Source organism: Saccostrea cucullata, unplaced genomic scaffold (genome assembly GCF_032062105.1).
Source record: "Saccostrea cucullata isolate Sc308-1 unplaced genomic scaffold, CSIRO_AGI_Scuc_v1 ctg917, whole genome shotgun sequence".
In the NCBI taxonomy this organism is placed as follows: domain Eukaryota; kingdom Metazoa; phylum Mollusca; class Bivalvia; order Ostreida; family Ostreidae; genus Saccostrea; species Saccostrea cuccullata.
In genome coordinates this window covers 74266-91255 of record NW_026940816.1, presented here as the reverse complement: position 1 = coordinate 91255, position 16990 = coordinate 74266, and the positions used below count along the sequence as shown (strand labels likewise).

Here is a 16990-nt window from a genome sequence, read left to right as displayed (position 1 = left end):
TCATTTAGCTCACTCCGGCAAGTTAAGAAACTTTGGGTGTCACTTTTTTATCAAGGTCTTATTGAATAAATTGAATGTAATGAATAAAAGTACAACAGGAATTAAATCCTGTTTCTTCGCTCAGAATAATCACATTTCAACCATTCACTGACTCTTGGTTGATTCCATCCTCACAACTCTTTGCAGTTAACCCCAGTGAGGTGGTTTTCTTTTTCCTGATTATGCAATGTGGATTCCTTTTCGTCATCAATTTTAAAGACAAATTTCCCTTTGACGTCTGGGAGAGGTCTTTTAGTATATCGTGGGTTTGGTGTGTGGTTTGCAAGTAATGATAGACTATTGTTGATCATTACGTTCTTATCAGGAATTTCTGCATATACATCTGTTTGTGAATGCGTAGGTTGTACTAACTCCGATGTTCTTTTATTTCGACAGTGAAGGAAAATTAGTACAGAGACAATGCAAATCAGAATTGATGACACAATAAATATAATCGTCGAAGGCTGTTTCAGGACATCTTTATCTACAATTCAAAGTGAACTATATCTCATATAAATGATAATTAATTATTGCATTCAAAATATTAAGAACCATTAAATTTCAATTGCATCCCAAATCAATTATATTTTGAAGAGGTTAAGTAGCTAGAGAGGGAAGCATCTGACTTTTCGCTAATATACACAACGTAAAGTGTGTTCATTCCCCTCTCTTTAGATAGTACTGTTCTATATCATACTTTTTATATTCAGCACATATACACAGGTCAGGAAGTGTTGCATATCAAGATCATGAGGAAGTTATTGTTCCTTATACGTAATTCATTTTTCATAAATAAAGCCTACATGAGCAAATAAGGAAAAAAAAATTTTTTCTTTTTTTTTTCTTTTTTTACAGTTAATCATATTTATATATAATAAAAGATGGACATGTAAATCTTTTATCTAATATTTTTTATCAGAATATTATATATTTATTTTTAATAATTATATTACGTAGAACTAAGATACATTCATATGTTTTAAAACAAAATGATATCAATAGTCTTGAATCATATTCCTCATCCTTCACATATCTTTGCAAGGAAGCATTTCTATTTAGTAATTTTAAATCAGGTATCGTAAGTATTAAATTTTACATAAACATAAGTGTTCGTTACATATAATTCTCTCCGTGGACATGTTCTGACTAACACAATGTTTACCATCATCTAACGGAGCTGGTTCAGAACAAGTGAGGATTTTAAAATGTGTTTTTGTTCCAGTGATGAAAAAAGGAACACTGACTCCAGTTTTTAAGTGCAAAACACCGTATAAGTAGAAATTATAGCGAGAGGCAAATTTAGCGATTTGTCCTCAAAAAGTTGTATTCAATTTTTAGCGAGATGTAATGTTAGCGATTTAAAAAGGCTTTGTAAAGAAGTTCTTGCATATAATATGCAATCAATTTTTGGCAATATTCAATTTTAGCGATCTCATCATCCTAGCTAATAATGCCAAAATTAAATCCTCGCTAAAAATTCTGCTTATACGATAAAACGTCCGCTGATCCTTGACTGAAACGATTATTGAAAATTTGCAGTGGCATAAGGTTGTTTCCAAAAGGGTCACCAATCTATAATAATCAAGATTCTTTGAGACAAGCATTATAAGAATTTTGCAAAAGAATATCATTTTGAACACCTTTTGAATTAGAAATATTCCAAATTGTAAAGCTTTTTTTCAGAAGATTGTGAATTTATTTACATATAGGCATTGATTTTTTCTTATATCATATCAAATATATTTTTAAAAAATCTAAAATCACAAGGGAAAAAATGAGGATTGAATATAAACGTGTATGTATGTTGAGGGTTGATGATTCTCCAGCATGCCATTAAACACATAAGAAATTAGTATTACATATCAGGATTTTGTAAACCAGTTATTCAGGTCAGCTTTAATTTTGTTTGAGTATCATCTGTTCAGAGTCTATACGATCTGCGACTGGGAAATCATTATAAATAAGGTCAGGGTGGAATAATGGGTGAGAGAAAAGTTATTTTCGATAGCGAATGAAGATTGCAGAATTGGCGGATATTTCTCGCACTGGAATAAATGTAGGCTTATAGTAATTAATATATATTGTAAAATAAAGAATTCACCAGGGCATGGCTGTGAGTTGCATTTCCTCTCCTGTGTATCCTCCTGGGAACCATTACAGTTGTTTTCCCTATTTTCTGGCTCAGAATTATTACACTCCCTTGTTCTTACACTGTATTGAACACCTCCACCACAGGTAACTGTACAGGCACTCCAATTTTTATATGGGCCCCAAATTGACCAGCCCCATCAACTACAACTGTTTTTAAAAAGCACAATATTAAATATGTAATTTTTGCACATGTACATGTATGATGTTAATATAATCTAACATATTTTAATAGGGCGTATTTTTTTTTAAAAATGCCAAAAATGTTTCTTATCAAATAAAATGCGATTTGAAGTTGAAAGAATATAGGTATAACAATAATATAAAGAATATAGGTATATCAAAGTCCATAAAACAATACAAAAACAGGAGCGGAGCAAACACGGACCTCTGAAACATCAGAGGTTGGATGAGGTGCCATCCCCTGCTGACCCGTCACATCCGCCGTGTGCTACTTGATAGCGGAAATAACGGAATAATCTGTAATCGGTTCATTTATAAATAAGTCAGTAAGACTTAAAATAAGTATGAAAAATCAGCATTTGACTCAATGATTTAATATATTTCCCGACAAGGTCATTGTATCAACTTACAAAATTGTGACTTTAAATGAGACTGCTGATATTCTTGTTTCATCAACTTGTTTGTTAATAATTTAACTTTCAGAAATTGTTCATAAGTAGAGCATACTCTTATGTATCAAATAACTGAAATATATAAACACCGTATGCAGGTACTGAAGGTATATTTTATAAGTAATGGGAATTTGACGATAAATAAGTTAAAGTCATCACTTTTCTCATAAAGCTTGCTTTAGATTACTATTTACGTCTTTTCCAGGTAAAATAAGACTCTGTGATTTATTTCAAGTTTCCAGTTCACCTCATCGATATAAGAATAGATATTGACAATACGTCGTCGATATATGTAAATGTTGAGTTGAATGCCTCTTGAAGGGTGGGAAAATAGAACGTTTTTTTTATCATGCAATCTATTTGGGGTTTTTTTTCACTTGTAGATTATTGAAAACGGAAGGAAAATTGTTTTTATACAGCTCCTCAATTTTTTAAATCGCAATTTTTATTCATTCTGACAAAATATTTCGCGAAAGTATTGTAATTATTATTATTTTGTAAGAATCCTGCGTTCTGCATAAACTAGGTATAGATACCAATCTTCTTATTTTTTCAGATCTATATGTAGTCATCTATTTGTGGGCTTTTGTATTACGAAGTACATCCCCCATTCCCTTAGTCCCCACATAATTGACCATAAATTGACAAATTGAAATTTACTGTACCCCAGAAAAAGATATCAATAAATTTCTTTCAACTTGATTCGTTTAACCGTCAAATGTCTACAAAGGATATATATTTTAATTTAGAAAATCACCTAGTTATAAATATGGCGATAGGAAGTACTTGCAATATCTACAAAGGATTTTTTTTTTATTAAATGATCACCTTGTTATAAATATGGCGATATGAAGTACTTGCATTATTCATGTTGGCAACCACATAAAATGATTGGGGTTAAAATGGTAGCTTTAATATCTTACGTATTGATTTATCAAATGAAAATAAAATTGGTATAATTTTTCCATAAGTTTCTATAAAGGGACTTATAACATACCCTTACCTTGCTCGCTGCTAAAATTGTAACATTGTTTATCTGAAATTAAAAAAAACTGTCACTTCAAAATATAATTTTAAAACACAATACCTTTTTAAAAAGTATTGAAAATTCAAATGCTTGTTTTATTCAATTTTCCTATTTTTGGTGTGAGTAGTGTAAAATATGTAAACATGTTGTATAATATTGTAAAGAAAATGTTTAAACATGTAAATACACAGATGGTGTGTAAATATCTATGTGAAAGAATTTCATACTTTATTTCACGTGCTAACAAATCGTCCGAATTATCACTGCAAAAGACCAAAGTTCAATAAAAAAAAACATCTTTTAATTTCGTATTTGTCATAAAGTTTTACCAATTTCAAAGTAAAAAAAACAAACCCAGAGACGAACTTACTTTAATATTGTTTTTAATTAGCAATAAATAATGTATTGTGTTAGGTCAAAGATGCCACCGTGTTTCAATTCGGCAATTCTCAATATATAAAATATAGGGATGTCAACGAATATTCGAATATTTATTAGATGAGTTGATATTCGAATAAAAGTTCATGGTTCGAATATTCTGTTTTTAAGAATACACGCATTCAATAGAGTGAAAAGTCTGGAAAGTTTAAGTTAAAAAAAAATCAAGTTCGTACCAATAACTAAAAATAAGATTTGAATTATTTTTATTAAATCAAAGACAATCCTGTTGGTTACTTTAAAAGAGTGAAGATTGTAATTATTAGAATAACCTATTATTTGATAATTTAATTAGTTGTATAATTATACGAGGGTTGTCCCGTAAAATCGTGGACAAGTTTTCTAGTTTGAAAAATAATCATCACTGCGTTCTGAAATTTTCACCACTTTTTAGTAGATAAATTATGAATATACATAGCAAATTTCAAATAGATATATGCATAGGTAAACAAATTATGATATTTTATTGTATGTACTGTATCGCCCTACGGCGCACGGATGATAACGTCAAAGTGTCTAAAACAGCGTCACTTTTCTTCTTTGCTAAACTTAAAGTAGAATAAGCCCCACTTAAATTTAGAAATTTTATTGATTTACATTTGTGAGTATCTATACCCAGTTAAGAAACCAATGTGGCACACTCATGCGATCTTCTGAATATCTATTAGCAAGTTACAGACAGTATTCTCACCATCATTCAACTAAAAGAGAATCTCGCATCGACGGTCGACAGTGACAGCGTCCTTTGCTATTACAAATGGCAGTCTGTCCATATGTTTTGTACTATCTTGGGACTCGACCACGAAGACTTCACTAAGAAAACTTTCATTTCATTAATATACTAAAGATCTAGTGATATTTTTCATATTTTCTTTCTTCCGTATTCCTTTAAAGTCCTTTAATGCGTCATTACAACATCCTAATCAATCTGAACTGCTCTCCGGTGCGCCGTAACGTCTTAAAAAGTCGCCATTTTTTGTGTATTGTGTCTATTACTTTCCCATTTCAATTGCTCGGGAAACTGCCAAAAATTAACCAAATGCCTTGAAATTTTAAAAAATACGACAGTATTGATTAAGGAATGGAATTAGGATAATTTTCATCCTAAGCTTGTGTATTGAAAACTTTTATTACGAATCAATTATTATGTCTTCTCTAATATAAACATGCTATTTTAACCGTGCGCCGTAGGACCATACCTTGTGCACATTCAAGCAGAATAAAATCTTTATTTTTGACTATATATTATCAAAAACATTATGAATCACTTAAATATGATGAATAAACATTTACTGAAAGTTTCAGCTTAGTGCGCCCATTACTTTTCGAGAAAAACGCTTTGTCCACGATTTTATGGGACAACCCTCGTATAGTGCTAAACACTGTTTGTATTGTTGTAAGGACACAGTTTTACGGAAAACAAATGGATCCATTGTTTATGTTTATATTATTAAAACAATCATTAGGAAGTTAATTATGTTATATAAATTTATTTAAATTTTTCTTCAGTAGATAATTATTAAGCGTTGTATAAATCTGTAGGGGTAATTTGTGTTGACCTTGGAAAGACGATCAGAGGGAACATACTAAAGAATCTTTTGAATTTTCAAAAACAAATTTTCATTACATTTTGGTTGTATACTTTTCATATATTCTGTAAAAAAACATAATTACTTTGCGTTTACAAACCTCTACGTGAAATTTTATTCCAAAATAATGACATAAAACGTACACTTATTGACAGGAGAGTGAAAATATTTACTTTGTAATGCAAATGTATTTATTTTATCAAATATTCGAATATATGCGAATACGTGTACACCTATCGAATATTCGAATATCAATTTTTGAAAAGTTTGACTTCCCTAATGAAGAAGTATTTATTAAACTTCAAATTACAATTTATCTGAAAGATTACCCACACAAATACGCGTCTGTTGAGTTGTAATTGATTTTACATGGAGGATTAAATTTTGTGCAATCGTATCCATAATTTCCCTTGATTTTTCTTCCAAGAATACTGAACTCCGTGCAGTAACCTGTTAAAAAACAATCATACATTTCACATGTACATTGTTCATAGCGGGAATTTCATGATATTTTTCATGGCTTAATATTTCCTCAGCTAACATCTGAGAAAAATTTTTAGTAAAGAACAGATTTTTTAAAACATATATTTGCCCTTTCTATATAAGCGATTGATATAATCAATAAATTCGGGAATGCACTGCATTTGCCTTCAAGGGTGGAACATCTGAATGTTTAATGTGTTTCTTAAATCAATAGTCTAGGAACTCATAATCAATTATTTTCTTAAAATCTCTGTTTTACGAAGCACGTATCAATTTCGAGGTTTTTTTTTTTCATGAATAAATAACGTTAACGGGATTTTAACCATACTTTCGTGTCATTTTTCTCTGAAAAGAATATGTTTTATAAGTAAATAGTGTAATTGTAATATATACCACTGATCGACGATTTTTTGGCGCATACTTCAATTTTTTTATTTCGATGACCATTGATAACGCAGTGGTATTGAAATGTCGAAGGATCCTCAGTGCAGTTGTGTTTGAAAATTTTCCAGTATCTTTCACAGTTTTTATCCTTAGCTAACTTGTTTTTCTCATCTTCATTTGATGGACAGGAAGCAACAATCTTCATAGTTTCCATCGACAATTCACCACAGGAGAGTAAGGATGAAGTGCAGTCCTAATTAGAGAAACAAAATAATACTTCATGTGGAAATATTTTCAGAATATAATGATATGAAAGCATATATAAATGATGCGCTTACCTATTTTTTTAGCTTTAAAATTCTGCAAGCACTATATATGGTTCAGGAAAGTTCGGTAGGTTATATAGTTTCAACATATACTGAAGGGAAAAAGAAACGCAGGGTAAACTTTTGAGGCGAATTAAATTTGTTTTTCTTAAAATACTTTTTATTTACCTACCTAACTTTTAAAATCATCTTTCAAAAAGATATAACCAAACTCTCGTATGATTTTGTGTAATTATTCATGAGTTATTGAAGCTCAAATGACGATACCCCCCAAAAGGGAAAATTGAAAACTCTCATTATCTTCAATGTCCATCTCGTGCATCTGTCAGAGTCTTATTTCTCCTTTGCATGGAATTTCATCAGAGTGTTTATCTTTTAAACCCTGGCTATATTTAGCATGGGTAACCACGCAAAAAAATAAGTCAAACGACGCGCGCATGCGCCACTGAGAGGAATACAACAGTAAGTTGACTGGCTCAAAAAACCAAATTGCGGAATTGTTTTCTTTCAAATTTCGTATGAATGTAATGATTATAATCGTGTACACTATAAATGGCTGTTTTTGTGGTAGTAAGGTGGCGATTTAAGAGATGGCAGGATGAATAACCCGCTCGTAACATGGCTCTGTTTCGCGTTAACGTCAGCGTCACGGTTGATTGAAATCCACTCCAGACCCTCTCTGACAACGGCTAAAAAGTTTTATGGGGGAAAATTTACAAGAGACTGCTTAGTAAACCGTTGTTGCCTTTTTCATTAATTAGGGAATTCGAAAACAAGACCCCATTGAACTTCCGTAAACTGTGCCAAGATTGCAATAAATTCATAATGTCTCTTAATATTGAAAAACGATGTGCATACCTCATCTGCATCAAATAATGCAACAAGATTTGTGAACAAACACGTCGTTATCAAATAGCACGTGTTTTGGGCTTTTTAGCGTTTTCCCTACGTGACGTCATAAATTTTACGGTTGAGTAATTCTGAATACTGATTTTGATGCACAGTAACTAAATTTCCCATCTGACCAATTTTTGTAATTTTCGGTCATGTGGTCAAATTTTTATCGACAATTATGCTACCCTGCGTTTCTTTTTCCTTTCAGTATATATTTTGAATGGTTCATTGAATACAATGTATATGTACATCTTTTAGCCTTTCACGTTTTGTTATGAACAGCATTTTAAGCAATGGTAAGAAATATTGAGATGAAAAATTAAATACATTTATGCACAATACAAAATAAGAACAAATAATACACGATTTTGCGATTTTACATTGATAATGTGCAAATGCCATCTTGAAAACTACATATTTTTGAATGCTCAAATGATGGTAATTATCATATCGTTTTAGCTAACATTAGTCGAAGGCCTGGGCTGAGAACCATTGAGCTGATTTAAACCAAACTTGGGACAGAGTGTTCTTTAGTTGAGGGAATTCAAGTTTGTTCAAAAGAAGGACCGCGCCTTCTTCCAAGGAAGAAATCTTCTAAAAAAAAATACTGGGCCAGGAAAAACGACTGTCATGTGAAATCATTCTCAGATAGTGTAGATTCAAATATGTTTAAAACAAGACACCACAACCAAATGACCAGGCAAGATGAAACTCATGTTGAATTATTTTCAAAGTAATTATGTTTCAGCAATAATTTCATGGAAGCATCTTTAGCCGATCTAAAATTGTTCAAAGGTGGTAGAATGGGGCCACATTTTGGAATAAAGGTTTTTCACAGAAATATATACATGTAGGCATATAAACGAAGAACAATAATAGAGGGAAAAAAGACCTTCCACATTACACCAATCTGTTATTATGTATGATTTGCTGATAAAGGCTATCGCATGTTTATTTCATAGAAAATATCATATAGTGAATTGCTTTAGAGGGGTGCTAATTTTGGCTTTTTTGGCGTTTTGATAGTAGTCCACTAAAATTTTAATCGCTAAAATAGCATATTCTCTTCCAAGTGTTCATCCGCAAAGAGCTGAAACTCTGTGTCCTCTAAAAGAAAATACATTAACGGCATACCTTTGAGCAGGTTAAACGCCAAATATTACACCAGCCAAAAAAAACCCGCTATACGGTAAGTTATTTGGATATTCATTACAGTACTTTAAAACGAAGAAAGAACTACTTACTCTTACTCTTGATTCCCGCCTAAATTTTGCACCCATTAAATTCAATTTTAATGGCAATTTGGTCATTAAATCTTTGTTTAATACAAAGAACAGTTCTATGGTAATTGATTAATCATTTTAATTCCAGCATTAGACAGTAAATTATCATTAATTTCAGCTCTCGAAAAAGGGGGGTAGACAATATTTTCTAGTGAACTTTCAAGAATCACCATATTTTGAAACAGTCTTAAATATGATAAAATGTATCTCATATCTTTTCTTACGTTTTATGCATATAAATAAAACATATATATGGTAATAAAATACAGTTATTAAGTTGTAAATGGCTTTAAAATTGGTGAAAATTCAGCATTTTATCATTTTTTGTCTATAAACATATGTCCCCCTCCCCGTGAAACACAAAAAGCTTTGGCATAAATTTGTAAATTGACAGCCCATGTAACCAGTAAAAGGAATTTTTGTTTCACGGGGGGGGGGGGTTTAAAAAAATATTTTCCGTTTTCCATTGATTTCTATAGTGAAAAACTTAAGTTTTACCAAAATTATAGGGTTATCTCTCTTTGGTATCCAAAAAAAGTAACGTTTTATTAAAATTCATTTAAATATCTAAAAAAAAAAAATGAAAATCATTCGAATATGTTAATTTTTGAAATTGACTTAGAGGTAAGCGGGAGATAAATGCTAAATTGTTTTCTTTTATCCAAATCCGTATTTGACCTTATAGTTAGTAAAGCACGGAAACGCCGTGCATGTATCTCTTGCGTGAAACAAATAATAAATATCATTTATTTTCTTCAGATACGAGGCCCTTTTCATTATGTTACAAGTAGTCGGCGATTCCTACGGGGAGGGTGTGTTTTCAGAAGTGTTTTTGACTATTTTGGAAAGATACTTTATAATGTTGAAAATGCAACGAGGGGTTGGGGTGGAGTTGGTGGTGGAGCTTCGAGCATTCAAGATTCAATGCAGCTAGGTTAAAGACTTCCAAAGGTAGATCAGTCTATGCAGAGCTTCGGGAAGTCGATTATGACGTCACAGTGAAACTGCACACATGAATCTCGGCGAATAAATAATTAATTTCTTTTTCATACACTTTTACATACAGTGATGTGTAACTTATCTTGTCATAACAACGCTATTTGAATGTAAAAATAAAGCCAATTTGATCTCGCTGTTCTGGCAGATATAACGTCATATACTAGTTTGACACGCAGTTTCTCTGCACTTGAGACACAGATCAAGCTATAATTGCAACTTATAAATGTGAAATTTAAAACTAAATAAGCGTGGTCTGACTTAAATTGAGTAATATGTTTGAATGCATTAATTAATATTTCACAGTCTTTTTTAATTGATAACAAATATGTCTCTTATAGAGCCGCAGTCGCGCACTTCATGCACACGCCCTCGAAAATCTCAAAAAATCAACGATATCCTCTTAACTATGAATTATGATATTTTGTACACATGTAGCTATAGTCTCTACTATTTTGATAAGTGCTGGGAGCAAGTTTTGCGCTGTTGATTTTTTTCTGTAATTTTACATTATTTCAATGCGTACAGTGTAAATGCACGAGGTTTTTAAATATACGGCTACATTTAAAATAATTTCCGTGCATTGGGAAGTTGCTCTCAGCACTTCTCGGGTTAAGAAATTTGTCTTTAGAAAACACAATCAATTTCTTGTTGAAAAATTATCCGTATATTATTAAACTTTTATAATCTTTGTATCCGTTCATATTTTTCTAATTTTAACAATGTCACGCGACATACAGCTGATGTACGTAAAGTCGCTTTGGCCGAACTCGGTGGAGACCCCATACATACATATACATTAATTAGTACAATTCCCATTAAATTTAAGCTCATGCTAATAAAAAAAAAGATATAAAAATTATATTGATTATCTCGGAATATTTTATTAGTTATCCAGGTTCAATCAAGGGTGTACGGGGATTTACCCCGGGTTTTATTCCATACACCCTGAGGCCGAAGGCCGAAGGGTGTATGGAATACAACCCGGGGTAAATCCCCGTACACCCTTGATTGAACCTGGATAACGAATTTATTTCCTCTGTGATCATAAAAATGCTTTGTAATCATCTAGCGTTTGTCTCAATCTATCTATTAGATAACTTGGTTTTTATCATAGAGAATGTATGCATTGTGACGTCACGTTTTATTTACACCCGGCTCAAGTCGGGTGCACGGATATTTACACCCGACTTTGTAACCAATCAAAGCTCGTGTTACAAGCTAGATAGGAAATAATAGGTCATATTTTCTATGGGCGCCATTAACCAAGCTGCGAAGCATTATGATGAGGCGAATCTGAGTTGGTGCAAATCTCATGTATAAAGTTGATTGCTGGTATATTTTAGACTCCAGACATTTGAACAAAACAAATGTTACAGAATATGTGAGATAAATTAAGACATAAATAAAAATAAGCTTGTATGCAAAGTACTTACATTGTAGACATGTAATTTGAAATGATTGTAGAGTGGTAGGTCAACACACTCAAGGCTACATTGCTAAAAACTTCAATTTTCTGCTGATATTTTTTTTGTTTTCAATAAGACTATTTTCGACTTCAAGTCATTACAGCTACATATTAAATTAGCCAGCATTGCTATTCTATAGATGTTCTATTCATAATGATTCATTATAAATAATATTCACACAGCAGGTATAATGTAAGTCAAGCATATGTATACAGTCATGTACTTTTAAATGTAGCGATAAACGTACATGAAATATTTTTCTACTTAATTAAATTGCTAAAGGAAACAAAATGTATTTGTCTTATACTTTTTGTAGAAGAAATTTTTGACAAATTTGAAAATGTAGCAGTAATGATGCGCATCCTTAGATGGCTATATAAAAATGGTCAAATTCTATAAATTTTGTTTGTGAAGCTAATAACATTGCCGTAATATAATATGTCCTGATTCTCACATCAAACAAGCCTAAAAGATATTGTCATAAAATCTTCTTTAACGTATAATTCTATGTTTAAAATGGCAAGTTCCTGAATACTGTAGATCACTAAATTTTCGCGACACCTTATTTTCGCGAGATAGTCATTGACTCTTGATTAGCGAGACAAAATTTTCACGAATTGTTGTTATTGTTCTATATAATCTTAAGGAATACTTTAATACGCGATAATTTAATTTTTCGCGAGCACACTGTCTCGCGTAATTACGCGAAAATAAAGTTCTCGTGAATAAAAAGTGATTTACAGTAGTATTATGAATTGATTGATTTGAGAGGCTTAAGATTATCTTTTTTTGTGTTAGATGCTTATAACTGTAGGGTTTTAACAAGTATTAGTTGTGCAGAATGCATTGGTAAATATGTAAATAAATAAAGCGGAATGATTCAATACATATTTAGGTATGACTTTTTTTTCAAAATCCATCACAAAGTACATGTAACTGGTGATAGGAATATACTTGTACAGTCTTATTACATTTGAGAAAAAAACATAACATTAAAGATTATTTAAGTGACACATATATTTTTTTCAGGTTACCCTTTAATGGACATTTATGCAGGAAGAATAATACTATACGTAACACATTCTGAACCATGCAAACAATGAAATTCCCTACATCAGAATGTTTCATTCTTAATATAAATGGAATTTACATGTATGAACTAGAAAATAATTACAAAATAGGACAACTACTATCATCTCCTAATTTTTAACTTATAGGAAGTTGTTGATTTTATCGTGTATGATTTTTGGTGTGCACAAATTTAAAAAAAAGCTGTTTATATTATTCGTTTCCTACGAAAATACTGTGTTAAACCACCCTAAAATCACGAAATCTAAAGTGGCATTGCCATTTCCGGACTCCGTCCGGTATTAAATTCGCTAAAATTTAACTTTTGTATTTTGTGATTTATTTATTATATGTACATGTTCATCCTAATTATAGTAAAATAAATACACATTAATTGTACGACATACCCCCCTCCCCTCCCCCGTAAAAAAAATACTTGGATTAATCATGATTCAATGATTATTTTTAGAACCCTGTAGATTTTTTCATTTTTATATTCCTTTATTCCTTACTTAGTTTATGTAGAAAAAGTCAGATATAACACAATGGGTACCAGTAATTTTCAAAAAAGGAAAAGAATCATTTTTTTTTATTCCTGATTAAAAAATATGCAAAAATGATTTGCAGTAAAAAGGCACCTAATTTCATTAATGACAAAGGGCATTATATTTATATTTTTTTACAGAAATAACAAAAAAAGTTTCTAAGAAAATTTTAATGGGGACACACCAGCAAATATGTTAAACGAACCTCTTATTTTACATTGGCAGTGTAAATTGAGACTTGTTCCTATTAATATTAAATATATTGAAAAGGAAATGAACAAGCAAACTCAAAACGAAAAAAAGATTAAATAAAATAAAAAAAAAAGGGGATTATCGGAAATGAATCAAAAGACTCATCTTTCTAAAGCCATGTACTGTAACGTTAAACACTCAAGAGGAAAAGAAAAGAAATGAAAAAAAATTAATCTAATTATCTAATTAAAATTTTATGTAGCGTTATATCCCCTCTATTGCTAATGTAGCCCCGAACTACTGTACTTTCCTGAAATAAAATATTTAAACTTGAAATAAGAAATGAAACTAATGGCCTGCATGAATTCTAGATCACTGTTTATGTTCAAGTTTAGCATCAGCTTTACCCAATGTCACTGTTTTCAGTTGATTTAGGCTATAAATACAGGAAAAAATCATTGTTTGTTTTATTCATATTTTATTACGCACAGTTTTCAGACATAAAAAGTGTTCAACACTTGCACAAAAGGTGATCATGTTGATGAAGGCCTAAGGATAAATAAATCCATATTGGTTTCATCGTTTCATCGTTTATGACATGCTTGGCTATACATAAACATTCTTCCATGTGCATTTTCTAATAATTACGTTAAAGCAATATCAGATATTGAAGTATCAATTCACTTCCTGATTCGAAAACTTAATCGACATATCGGGCTTTTCCGACAAACGGAGACACAACGTGATACAATGTAAGTGATAAGTGTTACTTAAATGTACATTTCCTCTTTTTAAAAAGTGAAATAAATGTTGGAAACGATCGTGACTAATCTGTATAGTCTAGATTTCTACCGGAAAGGCCCAAGTAACGATTACGTTTAAAGCTCAAAATTAAGAAGAAACAGGCGGTTATCGATATGTTCATGAACATTTGACAGCTCACAAATAAAAGTATGAAGGGTCAAAAAGTAAATAAATATTCAGCTATCTTTTTTTTTTAAAGTAAATCGAATAATCGTTGTTTATTGTCTTTAGTGGATATCCAGTGTAAGGCGTGTTCAATTTTGTTTTTCCATACAGGTATACATTGCTTAGATATACTTATCACATGAAAACTTTTAATCAGCAAACAGCAGATGAAGCTTTAATTCTTTCTAGTGCTTTTAAGACATAATTGTATTCATGTCACAAAGATCCCTTTTAGAAACTCAAATAATATGTTAATGTATTTTGCTTTACACTTAGAAAAGTGAATAAAGTACTTACTATGAAATACCAGAGCAGAAAAGAAGAAATTGTTTCTCTGGGACTCATTTCTTGGAACACCATACAAACAGGTTCCTGTAAGTTAAGAAAACAAATACCGTTCAAAAAATACTTATTGTAAGACGTATGTTACAAATTAATCCAATAAACTTTACCGTAAAGCCTCAACAATAATTGAACCGTTGTCTGACGACAAGGAACTATTTTATTTCCTTTTGATGCTTATACACAATAATATTTTTGTGCATGCACGAACTTTGCAATTTTATTTCTCATGAGGAAGTTAACATTCAGTCTATAATTTATGTCTATAAATATACATTTTACAAAACCCCTCCAATCCAAAGATTTGAACTGCACTCCCATGCCTGTGATGATTTTCATTTTCTAAATAAAATATTTCGATGTGAAATCTTTTTGAATTAATGAACTTAATTGAGTATTAGTTTTTAATATATATTGTCCAAATAATTTTAATAATCATAATGTGTTAGACAAAATAAGCCATCAAATTTTCTGATTTGTTAGAAAAAGAGATACTAAAACAGCTAGGAAATTCAATTTGTTGAATCAAGATTTTTAAAATTCGGTTACTAGTTTGCATGAAAAGGTTTAATATAATTTTTTGCATGAAAAAGAATCTAATTCTATTTCTTTCTTTTTTTTTTATCAAAATATGAGTCTGAGATGAGAGTGCAGATTTTATTTGCTGATAATTTCCTACCAACAACTTCCTAATAATGAAGAATTTTATATATTTTTTTTTACAAAACAAACTCAATTATCTACTGTTTATTTAGCTAATGAGAGTGGGTGGAGGGGGTTAGCTGCATTTCGTTTGCAGAATTTTTCGTAATTATCAACTTTTCATTGCTGACATTTTTTAGTTTTAATTTGCGACATTTTTTTTTAAATTTGATTTCTGACTTTTTTTCAGATAGCACCTTTAGTAGCTGATTTGAAGTCATTACATATGAAATATTTATAGAAGAAAATCATAAATAAATCATTGAAATCCAACTTTTCTATCGTTAACTTCCTTTACTTATGCAACATATACCTTCATCATCTGCATATGGAGTTAATATACCTGAGTTAATTCGATACGCAAGAGCATGCTCTACATCTGATTAATTTCTAAAACGAGATAAATTATTGACAAACTATCGAGTTGATGAAACATGAATGCCAGCAGTCTCTTTTAAAGTCAACATTTATATAAGTTCTATGGTCGATATTTATAAATTGTACATTAACCCAGTCAGCAAAGAAGTGTAGAATCTATCATTGAGTCACATGCTGACTGACGTTTTCATACTAATTGTTAGTCTATTATTCATAGATACACTGAATTGAGGACGGATTTTTCCGTTATATTTTCATCGTGACAATGAGCTACAAGGCGGGTTTGACCTGTCAGCAGGGCATGCTTATTCCTCCATGGCACCTGATCCCACCTCTGATGTTTAGGGGGTCTGTGTTTGCTTTGCTCTTTTTTGTATTGTTTACTGGATTTTTTTTTATCTTGAATACTGTCCATCTCAATATGTTTTCTAACTGCTAAATTAAAAACAAATACAGGGGTAGAAATGTTATAATTAAAACCAAATCTATATCATAATTATTTTTTTTTTACATTTAAAGCTTTTATCAAAAGTCACAGATATCTTGAAACCTGCTTCAGTATAACGGTGTGAAAACCAATCAATATTAATCTATTCTTCATTCATTTTTTTAATGTTTAGGCTGCGTTATCTTGAAATTGTACCATGACCCATGGAGAGATCGATCATAGGCAGTTATGCCTGTTGTTCAATCCAATTCAATGAATAAGATATATATTTTTAAGTAAAACCTGTTCTGCAGACAATTCAGTGTGTAGATAGTAATCTATCAAACATTCAAGCATAATTCAATTAAATGGTAGAATATATGTGATAAAAAGCTCATTGTATTGTCCACATTCATTGAACTTTTATCACGATGAATTTGAACACGAGTGTTAATATTATGTGTTCACCAATATGATGTCTAAAGCATGTCTCGCTTTATAAATAGTATGTTTTACCAATCGAATCAAACACATACGCATGGTATGCTTTAAAATGCTGCATAAACGAGGGAATTTCAAAGTTGATGATGAAAAAATCAAGTATTTTTATATAGTTTTGTTGTTAGATGCTAATTAATGTATTTTTCTTGCACAAT

The 16990-nt window shown here is 31.0% G+C and overlaps 1 protein-coding gene across 1 annotated transcript; it reads right to left on the bottom strand.

Annotated features, from left to right (window-relative positions):
* Positions 1-2245: 2245 nt before the first annotated feature.
* Positions 2246-14958, bottom strand: LOC134256380 (uncharacterized). The gene is made up of 6 exons (XM_062739023.1): positions 14938-14958; positions 14783-14857; positions 6753-6996; positions 6210-6326; positions 3820-3858; positions 2246-2337 (listed from the first exon to the last, which is right to left on the bottom strand). Exons 2-6 carry the CDS (start codon positions 14843-14845, stop codon positions 2246-2248), a joined length of 555 nt encoding a protein of 184 aa, XP_062595007.1. The 5' UTR covers positions 14846-14857; positions 14938-14958.
* Between the last annotated feature and the right edge of the window lie 2032 nt (positions 14959-16990).